This window comes from Osmia bicornis, unplaced genomic scaffold (genome assembly GCF_907164935.1).
Source record: "Osmia bicornis bicornis unplaced genomic scaffold, iOsmBic2.1, whole genome shotgun sequence".
In the NCBI taxonomy this organism is placed as follows: Eukaryota; Metazoa; Arthropoda; class Insecta; order Hymenoptera; family Megachilidae; genus Osmia; species Osmia bicornis.
The window spans coordinates 23281-35992 of record NW_025791177.1 but is presented as its reverse complement, the minus strand read 5'-3'; the positions used below and the strand labels follow the sequence as shown (position 1 = coordinate 35992).

The window sequence follows — 12712 nt, the reverse complement described above, 5'->3', positions numbered from 1 at the left end:
GGACACATTGAAGCTGGTGACCAAGCAAGACTGTTACGGAGCATTGGTGAGTACGGCAGTGTCTTGTGGGAGAGGCAAAGACAGAGATAATTGGTAAGTAAATATATTATTATTGCATGAAATCCTAGGGTACTAGATTCTTAGTATTGATATATTCTACTTTAAACAGGGGCATTCCATAATTTATATAATTTATAAATAATTGATATAATTAGACGCTCATGAATATAACCAAATAGTTATCCTTTAACCTAATCTAATCATATCCCATCCCATCCTGATGGAAGAATACTCACCACCTTCTCGTGGTTTCCATCGAACAATGACAACTTGAATGTATATAACAATAAGTATCATTGACAAAGAGTGAGTTTTCAATAGTTGTTAGACCTCACAGCGGTCCCATACCCTATTAACAATAGCAGGTATAGCCGCTTGGCCGCTACTAGCACCGCGCAACTCGGCCGGTCGAGCCAGCGTGTCCTGACGCAGCGTTAAGTTTAATTAATTTTCCTATGGCCAATTTTAAAGTGTTCGTATTTTTGAAAACAGGTCCGTAAAAGGGACAAATAGGACTATATCCTCAATTTTTTTCAGATTTTTAAATATTTGCCCGCTATTCTAAAATGGTATTGCCCCAATGGTGAAAGATAAGAAAAGTCACTTGACCGAAACCTATACAAGTAGGTCAATGCACCTTACTAGGTCTACTGTCCCTTTAAACGTCGCATGGTGTCAGTTTAGGGTAGGGGTACGGCGCACAGCTGTGCCAGGCCCCAGCGTTGGGGTAGATACGCTCAAGTGGCAGGGTAGTGGTAGGCCCTCGCCTATACGTGCAACACTACACAATCAAATCGCTATGAATTATTTAATAACTTTTCCTGATGAAACGGTTCGTTTGCGACATATAGTTCCTCTCAAACTTTTTCTCCTCTCAGTGTGCAGAATGTGTTGGTGTAAAAAAAAAATTTAACAACAATTTTCAATGTTATAAACAATTTTGCGGCAGGTTTTTTTTACAAATGTCCACCGATCCTAGGGTGTAGATTCACCCCCTGGAGCCGTGACCATTAATTTTTTTACACCCTGTACATATAATAACAGTATCGTTATTACTATATCTACAATAGATATAATGTAATATACTGATACCTTCCCACAGATCAATGTACATATAATGGCAGTATCGTTATTACTATATCTGCATTCGATCTGCTGCAGTATACTGATTCCTTCCCACAGATCAATGTACATTGAATAACGGTATCATTTATACTATATCTACATTAGATATAATGTAATATACTGATACCTTCCCACAGATCAATGTAATTTTGGTAACAACATCATTATTACTATATCTACATTAGATATCATGTAATACACTGATACCTTCCCACAGATCAATTTACATATAATAACAGTATCGTTACTACTATATCTGCATTTGATATGTAATATACATTTAATAACAATATCATTATTAATATATCTACATCAGATGAAATTTAATATACTGATTTAATCCCACAGACCAATGTACATTCAATAAGAATATCATTATTACTATATCTACATGGGATACAATGTAATATACTGATACCTTCCCACAGATCAATGTACATATAATAACAGTATCGTTCTTACTATATCTACATTAGATATGTAATATACATTTATAACTATATCTACATCAGATGAAATTTAATATACTGATTTAATCGCACACACCAATGTACATTTAATAACAATACCATTATTACTATATCTACATTAGATATAATGTAATATACTGATTTAATCCCACAGATCAGTGTACATTTAATAACAATATCATTATTACTGTATCTACATTAGATATAATGTAATATAATGATCCCTTCCCACCGACCAATGTACATATAATGGCAGTATCATTATTACTATATCTCCATTTGATATGTAATATACATTTAATAACAATATCATTATTAATATATCTACATCAGATGTAATGTAATATACTGATTTATTCCCACAGACCAATGTACATTTAATAACAATATCATTATTACTATATCTACATTGGATACAATGTAATATACTGATACCTTCCTACAGATCAATGTACATATAATAACAGTATCGTTATTACTATATCTACATTAGATATGTAATATACATTTAATAACAATATCATTATTACTATATCTACATCAGATGAAATTTAATATACTGATTTAATCCCACAGACCAATGTACATTTAATAGCAATATCATTATTACTATATCTACATTAGATATAATGTAATATAATGATTTAATCCCACAGATCAATGGACATTTAATAACTATATGATTATCACTATATCTACATTAGATATAATGTAATATAATGATCCCTTCCCACCGATCAATGTACATATAATGGCAGTATCGTTATTACTATATCTGCATTCGATCTGCTGCAGTATACTGATTCCTTCCCACAGATCAATGTATATTGAATAACGGTATCATTTATACTATATCTACATTGGATATAATGTAATATGCTGATCCCTACCCAGAGATCCATGTACATATAATAACAGTTTTGTTATTACTATATCTACATTGGATACAATGTAATATACTGATCACTTCCAACCGATCAATGTACATGTAATGGCAGTATCGTTATTTCTATGTCTACATTAGATATGTAATATACATTTAATAACAATATCATTATTACTATATCTACATCAGATGAAATGTAATATACTGACACCTTCCCACAGATCAATGTACATACAATAACAGTATCGTTATTACTATATCTACATTAGATATGTAATATACTGATTCCTTCCCACAGATCAATGTACATTGAATAACAGTATCATTTATACTATATCTACATTGGATGTAATGTAATATACTGATCCCTTCCCACAGATCAATGTAATTTTGGTAACAATATCATTATTACTATATCTACATTAGATATAATGTAATATACTGATTTAATCCCACAGATCATTGTACATTTAAAGACAATATCAATATTACTATATCTACATTAGGTATAATGTAATATAATGATCCCTTCCCACCGATCAATGTACATATAATGGCAGTATCGTTCTTACTATATCTACATTAGATATGTAATATACATTTAATAACAATATCATTATTACTATATCTACATCAGATGAAATTTAATATACTGATTTAATCCCACAGTCTAATGTACACTTAATAACAATATCAATATTACTATATCTACATTAGGTATAATGTAATATAATGATCCCTTCCCACCGATCAATGTACATATAATGGCAGTATCGTTCTTACTATATCTACGTTAGATATGTAATATACATTTAATAAGAATATCATTATTACTATATCTACATCAGATGAAATTTAATATACTGATTTAATCCCACAGACCAATGTACATTTAATAACAGTTTCGTTATTACTATATCTACAATAGATATAATGTAATATACTGATACCTTCCCACAGATCAATGTACATATAATAACAGTTTCGTTATTACTATATCTACAATAGATATAATGTAATATACTGATACCTTCCCACAGATCAATGTACATATAATAACAGTACCGTTATTACTATATCTACATTAGATATGTAATATACATTTAATAACAATATCATTATTACTATATCTACATCAGATGAAATTTAATATACTGATTTAATCCAACAGACCAATGTACATTTACTAACAATATCATTATTACTACATCTTCTTTAGATATAATGTAATATACTGATCACTTCCCACAGATCAATGCACAGATTGTAACATTATCGTCATTACTATATCTACATTAGATATAATGTAATATACTGATCCCTTCCCTCAGATCAATGTAATTTTGGTAACAATATCGTTCTTACTATATCTACATTAGTGATAATGTAATATACTGATCCCTTCCCACAGATCAATGTACATATAATAACAGTTTCGTTATTACTATGTCCACAATAGATATAATGTAATATACTGATACCTTCCCACAGATCAATGTACATATAATAACAGTATCGTTATTACTATATCTACATTAGATATGTAATATACATTTAATAACCATATCATTATTACTATATCTACATCAGATGAAATTTAATATACTGATTTAATCCCACAGTCTAATGTACACTTAATAACAATATCAATATTACTATATCTACATTAGGTATAATGTAATATAATGATCCCTTCCCACCGATCAATGTACATATAATGGCAGTATCGTTCTTACTATATCTACGTTAGATATGTAATATACCTTTAACAAGAATATCATTATTACTATATCTACATCAGATGAAATTTAATATACTGATTTAATCCCACAGACCAATGTACATTTAATGACAATACCATTATTACTATATCTACATTAGATATAATGTAATATACTAATACCTTCCCACAGATCAATGTACATATAATAACAGTATCGATATTACTATATCTACATTAGATATGTAATATACATTTTATAACAATATCCTTATTACTATATCTACGTCAGATGAAATTTATTATACTGATTTAATCCCACAGACCAATGTACATTGAATAACAATATCATTATTACTATATCTACATTAGGTATAATGTAATATAATGATCCCTTCCCACCGATCAATGTACATATAATGGCAGTATCGTTCTTACTATATCTACGATAGATATGTAATATACATTTAATAAGAATATCATTATTACTATATCTACATCAGATGAAATTTAATATACTGATTTAATCCCACAGACCAATGTACATTTAATATCAGTTTCGTTATTGCTATATCTACAATAGATATAATGTAATATACTGATACCTTCCCACAGATCAATGTACATATAATAACAGTTTCGTTATTACTATATCTAGAATAGATATAATGTAATATACTGATACCTTCCCACAGATCAATGTACATTTAATAACAATATCATTATTACTATATCTACATTAGATATGTAATATACTGATTCCTTCCCACAGATCAATGTACATTGAATAACAGTATCATTTATACTATATCTACATTGGATGTATTGTAATATACTGATGCCTACCCACAGATCAATGTAATTTTGGTAACAATATCATTATTACTATATCTACATTAGATATAATGTAATATACTGATTTAATCCCACAGATCATTGTACATTTAAAGACAATACCATTATTACTATATCTACATTGGATGTAATGTAATATACAGATGCCTTCCCACAGATCAATGTAATTTTGGTAACAATATCATTATTACTATATCTACATTAGATATAATGTAATATACTGATTTAATCCCACAGATCATTGTACATTTAAAGACAATACCATTATTACTATATCTACATTAGATATAATGTAATATACTAATACCTTCCCACAGATCAATGTACATATAATAACAGTATCTTTATTACTATATCTACATTAGATATGTAATATACATTTAATAACAATATCATTATTACTATATCTACATCAGATGAAATTTAATATACTGATTTAATCCCACAGACCAATGTACATTTACTAACAATATCATTATTACTACATCTTCTTTAGATATAATGTAATATACCGATCACTTCCCACAGATCAATGCACAGATTGTAACATTATCGTCATTACTATATCTACATTAGATATGTAATAAACACTTAATAACAGTATCGTTATTACTATATCTACATTAGATCTACTGCAATATACTGATTTCTTCCCACAGATCAGTGTACATTGAATAACAGTATCATTTATACTCTATCTACATTGGATATAATGTAATATACTGATCCCTTCCCTCAGATCAATGTAATTTTGGTAACAATATGATTATTACTATATCTACAACATGTATAATGTAATATACTGATACCTGCCAACAGATCAAGGTACATATAATAACAGTTTCGTTATTACTATATCTACAATAGATATAATGTAATATACTGATACCTTCCCACAGATCAATGTACGTATAATAACAGTATCGTTATTACTATATCTAGATTAGATATGTAATATACATTTAATAACAATATCATCATTACTATATCTACATCAGACGAAATCTAATATACTGATTTAATCCCACAGTCTAATGTACACTTAATAACAATATCAATATTACTATATCTACATTAGGTATAATGTAATATAATAATCCCTCCTCACCGATCAATGTACATATAATGGCAGTATCGTTCTTACTATATCTACGTTAGATATGTAATATACATTTAATAAGAATATCATTATTACTATATCTACATCAGATGAAATTTAATATACTGATTTAATCCCACAGACCAATGTACATTTAATAACAGTTTCGTTATTACTATATCTACAATAGATATAATGTAATATACTGATACCTTCCCACAGATCAATGTACATATAATAACAGTTTCGTTATTACTATATCTACAATAGATATAATGTAATATACTGATACCTTCCCACAGATCAATGTACATATAATAACAGTACCGTTATTACTATATCTACACTAGATATGTAATATACATTTAATAACAATATCATTATTACTATATCTACATCAGATGAAATTTAATATACTGATTTAATCCCACAGATCATTGTACATTTAAAGACAATACCATTATTACTATATCTACATTAGATATAATGTAATATACTAATACCTTCCCACAGATCAATGTACATATAATAACAGTATCGTTATTACTATATCTACATTAGATATGTAATATACATTTAATAACCATATCATTATTACTATATCTACATCAGATGAAATTTAATATACTGATTTAATCCCACAGTCTAATGTACACTTAATAACAATATCAATGTTACTATATCTACATTAGGTATAATGTAATATAATGATCCCTTCCCACCGATCAATGTACATATAATGGCAGTATCGTTCTTACTATATCTACGTTAGATATGTAATATACATTTAATAAGAATATCATTATTACTATATCTACATCAGATGAAACTTAATATACTGATTTAATCCCACAGACCAATGTACATTTAATGACAATACCATTATTACTATATCTACATTAGATATAATGTAATATACTAATACCTTCCCACAGATCAATGTACATATAATAACAGTATCGATATTACTATATCTACATTAGATATGTAATATATATTTTATAACAATATCCTTATTACTATATCTACGTCAGATGAAATTTATTATACTGATTTAATCCCACAGACCAATGTACATTGAATAACAATATCATTATTACTATATCTACATTAGGTATAATGTAATATAATGATCCCTTCCCACCGATCAATGTACATATAATGGCAGTATCGTTCTTACTATATCTACGTTAGATATGTAATATACATTTAATAAGAATATCATTATTACTATATCTACATCAGATGAAATTTAATATACTGATTTAATCCCACAGACCAATGTGCATATAATAACAGTATCGTTATTACTATATCTACAATACATATAATGTAATATACTGATACCTTCCCACAGATCAATGTACATATAATAACAGTTTCGTTATTACTATATCTAGAATAGATATAATGTAATATACTGATACCTTCCCACAGATCAATGTACATATAATAACAGTTTCGTTATTACTATGTCCACAATAGATATAATGTAATATACTGATACCTTCCCACAGACCAATGTACATATAATAACAGTATCGTTATTACTATATCTACATTAGATATGTAATATGCATTTAATAACAATATCATTATTACTATATCTACATCAGATGAAATTTAATATACTGATTTAATCCCACAGACCAACGTACATTTAATAACAATACCATTATTACTATATCTACATCAGATGTAATTTAATATACTGATTTAATCCCACAGACCAATGTACATTGAATAACAATATCATTTATACTATATCTACATTGGATGTAATGTAATATACTAATCCCTTCCCACAGATCAATGTAATTTTGGTAACAATATGATTATTACTATATCTACAACATGTATAATGTAATATACTGATACCTTCCCACAGATCAATGTACATATAATAACAGTTTCGTTATTACTATATCTACAATAGATATAATGTAATATACTGATACCTTTCCACAGATCAATGTACATATAATAACAGTACCGTTGATACTATATCTACATTAGATATGTAATTGTTCGGGCAACGGCAATCGGTGATTGTCAAACCATTTCGCTCCTTTATGTAGTGTTTATTCGTAACGTCTCGCGCGTTGCCGAATTTCAAACACTTTCGCCGTGTCCCGAAGGTCTCGCCCGTCCCCCTCCTCCGCCGCGGTAATAACCGAATTTCTTGTGTCCTCGCGAACGCTACGTGTACTCGGCATTCGTAATCCAGACCTACCAAAGTAAATACGTTAATCCTACACCTGTTACAAAAACACTAAGAACTATTGTTTCGAAATTATCCGTCAGCATCCGCTAACCGAATTGTGACATGGAGTGCAGTGACCAACAAACTGGTTGCCGTAATTAAAGTGCAAAACTTGACCACGTGTTGTTTTCTGTGCCCCGTGCGGCTCTAACCAATTCACCGCTCCAAGATAATCCCCGCGATCAGTCCGGAAGAATCCTTTCCTGGGATATCCTTCAAAAGCTCCAGCATTCGAAACATTGGTCCTTCGAGCCGGATAACCGAAGGAAGGGGATTTCAAATTCCGGATCGCACACACCGTAACCGTCGACCGCCAAGGGCAAGATGTCTACCATAGACGACCTCGTCGCAAGACAGAGCCATTACATGGGCTCCATCAGAAGGGCACTGGCAAATTTCAAAAAGCTAGGTCAAGCCAAAATGACCTCAGCTATCACACACCAACGCCTGGGCACCCTCAAGGAGATCTACGCAAAATGCCAGGAGCTAGATGCGGAAATTCTAGTGCGAACGGACCACAAGATCCAGAGCTCGCATCCCTATTTCACCGAGGAGCGTTTCCTCTCTTGCGAAGAAGCCTTCAACGAAGCAGCGGATTTCATGGCCGAGATCATCTCCCGCACCGACCAGGTCCAAACCAAAGCAGCAGCCGCCTCCGACCTTCCGGGAACAGCCTCAACACGATTGCCGAAGCTACGACTGCCCAGTTTCGACGGAAGCTTCGACAAATGGGAAACTTTTCGAGATAAGTTCACCTCTCTGATTATAAACGATGTTTCTTTGACCAATGTCGATCGCATGCATTATTTATCATCATGTATAACGGGCGACGCGAGCAACGCGCTAACGCACCTCGCGGTAACGGACTCCAATTTCCCAGTTGCATGGAAAATCCTTTCGTCGCGATACGAAAATAAGCGTCGTTTAATTGCATTTCACATTCACGCGTTGCATAATTTGCCTATCGCTCGTTCCGAAACGTTCCAAAATCTTCGCGATTTAAGCGACAAAGTCAACGCTTCGATTCAAGCGTTGCTCAATCTCGATCGTCCCGTAAAAGAATGGGATGATATGTTAGTTTATCTTGTATCTGAAAAACTTGATCCCACCACGAGGAAAGCTTGGGAACTTCATCTCGGTGATAGTCTGGATTATCCAACGTTTGAGCAGATCAACCGTTTCCTCGCTTCGCGAATTCGCGCGTTAGAAGCGTTACCGAACGTACCTGTCATAAAGAGTAAAATCAGCTCAAATGCCAACGCTAAACCAGAACGCTTTAAGAACATCGCATCTCATTCCGCAAACCAAGAAAGCTCGCGCGGTTTTTCATCGCATACAACAACCGTTTCATCCGCGTGTCCAGTTTGTCGCGCCAATCACTTGATTTATCAGTGCGATCAGTTTCAAAACCAAACGCCTTCGCAAAGGTATACAACTATAAAAAGTTTCAAACGATGCGTTAACTGCTTCAGCGCTAAGCATTCAGTCAAGGACTGTACGAGTGCTCGATCTTGTAAACAGTGCGGCAAAAAACATCACACGTTATTACATTTCTCCGACAACGCGTGTTCGAACTCCAACGACTCCACTACGTCAACAAAGTTACACAACAATGTTACCGACTCTCTTGCCTCGACTCATGTGTTGTCGAAGGAAGAGAACGATGTTACCGACACGCACCCGACTAATCATGTAAATTCAAAAGTGACCGCGTCAGCGCATTCCGTGTTGCTCGCGACTGCACGCATTCAAGTTTATGCGCCCACCGGGCATTTCATACATGCTCGTGCGTTATTAGATCAGGGCTCCGCGATTACCATTATAACCGAAAATTTAGTTCAATTGTTACGACTAAAGAAAACGCGTCAATCAGTGCGCTTATCCGGCGTGGGGGATACCGGGATGACAGCGCACCATGCCGTTCAAGTCCAATTCTCTCCCGCTGACGCGCCGCAGCCGGTGTTTTCCACAACCGCGATCGTGTTAAAATCACTCACTAAATACGCACCTCAACGAGTAAATTCACCATGCCGCTGGCCCCATCTCGAACGTCTCAATCTTGCCGATAACGATCCTATGAGCTCCGATCCAATCGATCTATTAATCGGAGCTGACCTTTACGGATCCTTAATGCTCGAGGGTGTGCGTAAAGGGTTCGTTAATCAGCCGATTGCTCAGAAGACGAGTCTCGGTTGGATTTTGTCCGGTCCAGTGTCACATCCTGTCTCTACCCTGTCCGTTTCCACGCAACATGCCATCATATGGGACACCCTGAGCGATGACCTTCGCCGGTTTTGGGAGATCGAGGAGCTATCCGAACAACCTTATTCTACTCCTGATGAAAATCAGTGTGAGGAGCATTTCGCTGCCACGCATTATCGCTTGCCAAGCGGTCGTTACACCGTTCGCCTTCCTTTTAAAGCCGATCCCTTAAAAGCTCTGGGAGAATCTCGAGCAACCGCCCTATGCCGGTTTACTCAGTTAGAACGGCGTCTTTCTCGTGATCTAAACCAACGCACCTTGTACCACGATTTTATCGCAGAGTACTTGCAACTCCACCATATGGAACCGTCCAATCCAAACACCATCGTATCCAGTTCTCGATATTACATACCTCATCACGCCGTTTATAAAGCCGACAGCGGAACTACACCGCTCAGAGTCGTTTTTAACGCGTCCAGCCGCACCTCCACGGGGAAATCTCTTAACGATTGCCTATTAATAGGTCCTAAGTTACAAAATGACCTTCCATCCATTTTAATTCGTTGGCGGCATTTTCGATACGTCTACATAGCGGACAGCGCCAAGATGTATCGGCAAATACTGCTCGACCCTCGTGACAGAGACTTTCAAACCATCTTGTGGCGCAATGCGCCCACCGATCCCGTAGCAGAATATCGTCTGTGCACCGTGACGTACGGAACCGCGCCCGCAGCTTATCTGGCCCAACGTGTGCTCAAGCAGCTCGGCGAGGACGAAGGGGCCTCTTATCCTCTGGCTTTGCCCGTCCTGAATCGTCAAATGTACGTCGATGATTTCATTTTCGGCGCTGACGATCGTCACCTCGCGCTTCGCACGCGCGACCAATTAATTCACCTTCTCGACAGGGGCGGCTTCCGCCTTCGAAAATGGGCGAGCAATTGCCAGTCTTTACTGACGGGAATCGATCCTTCTGATCACGGTCTAGCTCGCGAAAAGCCTTTCAACGGCGACGAATCGTTGAAAGTCTTGGGAATACACTGGAATCCTGATTCCGATACCCTAAAGTTTCGAGTTCGCAAACAGAATAACCCTGGCAATTCAAAACGAGCAATATTGTCCGCAATCGCTCGGTTATTTGATCCCCTCGGGCTCGTAGCCCCAGTCGTAATCACCGCCAAAATGTTAATGCAAAAATTATGGTCCATAAAATGCGGATGGGACGAAGAGGTGCCTCCTCCGCTCCTCCGCGAATGGATGCAATTTTATTCCACACTTTCAGCATTAGATAACATGGCGCTGCCAAGATGGACGCATCACTCCTCCGATACCCTCCAGTATTCCCTGCATGGCTTCTCCGACGCCTCCAGTCACGCATACGCCGCAGTGGTATACTGTCGGCTGGTGTCCGTGGATGGGTCCATCTCCGTCTCCATACTCATGGCTAAATCTAAGGTAGCCCCTCTCAAAACGCTCAGCATCCCGCGATTAGAATTGCAGGCAGCACTCTTACTTTCTCGCCTCATGGCAACCATTCGCTCCGCTCTGCAACTCGAAAGGGTTGAGTGTTATTGTTGGACCGACTCTACAATCACCTTGGCCTGGCTACGACAGCCCCCCTCTCGATGGCAAACCTTTGTGGCAAATCGCGTTTCAGAAATCAAAATGAAGCTCCCCGCAGAAACCTGGAATCACGTTCCTTCCAAAGAAAATCCTGCCGACTGCGCCTCTCGCGGTCTCCAGGCTCCCGATCTTCAAAGTTTTCGACTATGGTGGGAAGGACCTACATGGCTTCGCTTAGCTCCAACCGAATGGCCCTCTCTTCCGTCCGAATTAATACCTTCTGACGTGCCCGAGCAGCGTCGCGAGGAAATCGTATGCGCGGTAACCCCTTCCGTCTCCTGCCCATGGGCCACTCGTTTTTCTTCATGGCCAAAATTGCTCAGAGTTAGCGCATACATGTTCCGATTCGTGGCGAAGCTTCGAACTCGCTCTCGGCTCTATTCAAACGCAACTAATCGCGACGCCTCTTCCG

General features: G+C 35.6%; 1 protein-coding gene across 1 annotated transcript; it reads left to right on the top strand.

The window, feature by feature from the left end:
- Positions 1-8802: 8802 nt before the first annotated feature.
- Positions 8803-12066, top strand: LOC123988861 (the record flags this gene model as incomplete). Its single annotated transcript, XM_046289619.1, has 1 exon — positions 8803-12066. A coding segment is annotated over exon 1 (3264 nt), but the record flags the coding sequence as incomplete, so codon positions are not given.
- Positions 12067-12712: the final 646 nt, after the last annotated feature.